Source organism: Eptatretus burgeri, chromosome 6 (genome assembly GCF_056783735.1).
Source record: "Eptatretus burgeri isolate ZD-2024b chromosome 6, Ebu_testis_v1, whole genome shotgun sequence".
In the NCBI taxonomy this organism is placed as follows: domain Eukaryota; kingdom Metazoa; phylum Chordata; class Myxini; order Myxiniformes; family Myxinidae; genus Eptatretus; species Eptatretus burgeri.
The window spans coordinates 47536942-47539441 of record NC_140966.1 but is presented as its reverse complement, the minus strand read 5'-3'; the positions used below and the strand labels follow the sequence as shown (position 1 = coordinate 47539441).

At 40.9% G+C, this 2500-nt stretch overlaps 1 protein-coding gene across 3 annotated transcripts in view; it reads left to right on the top strand.

Moving 5' to 3' along the window:
• Nucleotides 1-2500, top strand: part of LOC147024706 (neuronal PAS domain-containing protein 2-like) — a 189973-nt gene that overhangs the window by 187177 nt on the left and 296 nt on the right. For all 3 annotated transcript variants that reach the window (XM_085884878.1, XM_085884877.1, XM_085884880.1), the window contains exon 21: nucleotides 2042-2500. This exon is cut by the window's right edge and continues 296 nt beyond it. In XM_085884878.1, the coding sequence (XP_085741004.1) occupies nucleotides 2042-2215 (174 nt within the window). In that variant the 3' untranslated portion in view covers nucleotides 2216-2500. The remainder of the gene's footprint in view (nucleotides 1-2041) is intronic.

The window sequence follows — 2500 nt, the reverse complement described above, 5'->3', positions numbered from 1 at the left end:
CTGACCTCGGAAGGATGACAGGCTGAGTCAACCCCCTGGTGTTAATTCAGCAGCCAATGGGGCTTGAACTCAGGACCCTGGGATCCCAAGCTGCCACCCTAACCACTAAGCCAACACCAGGCTATAAAGGACACAAACAACAAGCATGAAAAACTAATGTAAACACCAGGCACGACATGGTGCCCCACAAAATGCCCTGGTGTTGGGGATGGGAAAGAACAATGATAATAGAGATTACAGGATGCAAGGGGTAATTTTGGAGCGTGTCACACAGGAGAAGGATCTGGGGGTGGTAATAGATATGGGAGGTAAGCAGGCAGCACAGTGCCAGGCAGCTATAGATAAAGCAAATAGGGTTTTAGGTTGTATTCGGAGGGGGATCATTTGAAAATCAAAAGAGGTGGTGTTAACATTGTACAGGAATTTAGTGAGGGCCACATCTATAATATTGTGTGCCGTTTTGAGCACCACAACTCAGGAAGGACATAGATACCAAAGAGAGGGTTTTAGTACAGAGCTACTCGATTGATTCTGGGCCTAGCTCGACTCAGCTATGATGAGCGGCTGAAGGAGACGGGGCTTTATACACTGGAAAGGAGGTGGTTTCGAGGAGATATGATCGAGATGTTTAAGATAATGAAAGGTATCGATAAAATAAGTGCAGATGAATTATTCGACAGAGTCGACAGTGATAGGACCAGGGGCCGTAGCCTGAGAGGAAAGAAGAGGATAGTTAAGATGGTAGTAAGGTAGGGGTCTTTTACTCAAAAGAGTAGATAATGCATGGAATGTTCTCCCTGGAAAAGTAGTGTCAGCAGAAACAGTCGATAAGCTTAAATTAGAATTAGATAATTTCTGGGAAGTTATGGAGATAGAGGGGTACAGGGATGTTGGCAGGACTTTTTCGTAGCTTGAAGATTGATGGGTCATTGTGTGCACGTGTATGGAGTGCCGTTGGTGGGGGTCTCGTCAAGGGGTGTTGGGTGGTTGATGTGTGTTTTTTAGCCAAGCCTGTTCCCTCTCCCCTGGGTGGGGGGGGCAGGGGGAAGGAATATATCTATCATAAAAAATACAAAAACTTCCAAAAAACAAAACAGAACACAAAACACTTTTTGTTTTTTGCATTTTGCATTTTCTTCTTTTGATCTTGTGTTGATAAATTATTGCGGTGTTGACATGGTGTAAGCATGATTGGCTAAATGGCCTCCATCTGTCTAATTTCCATGTTTCCTTATGTAATATGTTAAATATGGTGGTGTATAAGACACTGCATCAACAGCAGTAAACTTCTGAAATTCTTTTTTTCCACAACATTTAAGATCTTTATTTATTTCAACTAGTATTACCATTTCTGATGGGAGTAGCATGAAGGTTCATGTTATTATCCTCTGTATGGTATATGGACTCGGGTATAGGCTCTGGCCTCAAGAATTTTGTGTTTCCTCCCTTTCAAATTGGTGTTAAACAGCAGTCGCAACTGTGTAAAAATGTAACCATACGTGTTTATGTTTTATAATGTTTTTTTTTATTTCTGGTAGAGGTGCTTGAAGGAAATGTTGTTGTCGGGAACATAACATTGAATCTTCTGAAATGGGTTTTGCTGCTGCTGAAGCAAAATTACCTGTGGATTAGTTTGAAAAATGGTTGGGATGGATTTTATGTGAGCAAAGTGGGTTGTGAGGAGGATAAAGCACGAGAGTTTTAAATTCTATAAAAAATGTACGTTGCAGAAGAATATATATTTTTTTTCAGGTAAATGTTATAAATTATTACATCACCAATTTTTATCCCTCACCAAACTATTATTGATTTTAGTCTGGTAACTTCACGTTTGCTGTGTCAATTCTGGAGACTGATAATGATGCATTTCAGCAAGCAGTCTAAAATGTAAACCTGATACAGCAATTACAAATTTGTTCTGAATTTAATGGTGAAGAAAGGCCAATATGTTGTTGATCCATTATAGCCATACATGTATTTTGTAATTTGCGGATGAACGGCAGCATGCCGATATACTCATCTTTCATCCTTGACCACCCAGGCCATGCATCCACCTCATTTGTTTACCCCACCATCATATCAACGTCATCAACTTCAACATCAAAATCAACTTTCGCATCAACATCATCACCAGCAACCGGGATATGCACAGCCACCCACACAGGCACAATGCCACAACTTGCCGAGTGGCAGCAGATTGCTTCCACCTCGGTAAAACATCTGGGATCATACCGTGGGCACCATTCTTGGTTTGAGAACTTGCATCACATATGGATCAGGAAGAACATGGCATATTAACTCAAACTTTCTGATGTTGCCAGCATTGGTAAAATTCATTATTCATTGTACAATACATCTGGCTAGGACTTTTGAACAGTTGAACTTTCATTGTGAATGGCATGGTGGTATCAGTGATAATGAACTATTCACTTTTGTACAGCTGGATGCGGGCTTTAATACATAAACTTTGCTGTCTACAGCCTGCGTGTTCAGGCTTTCA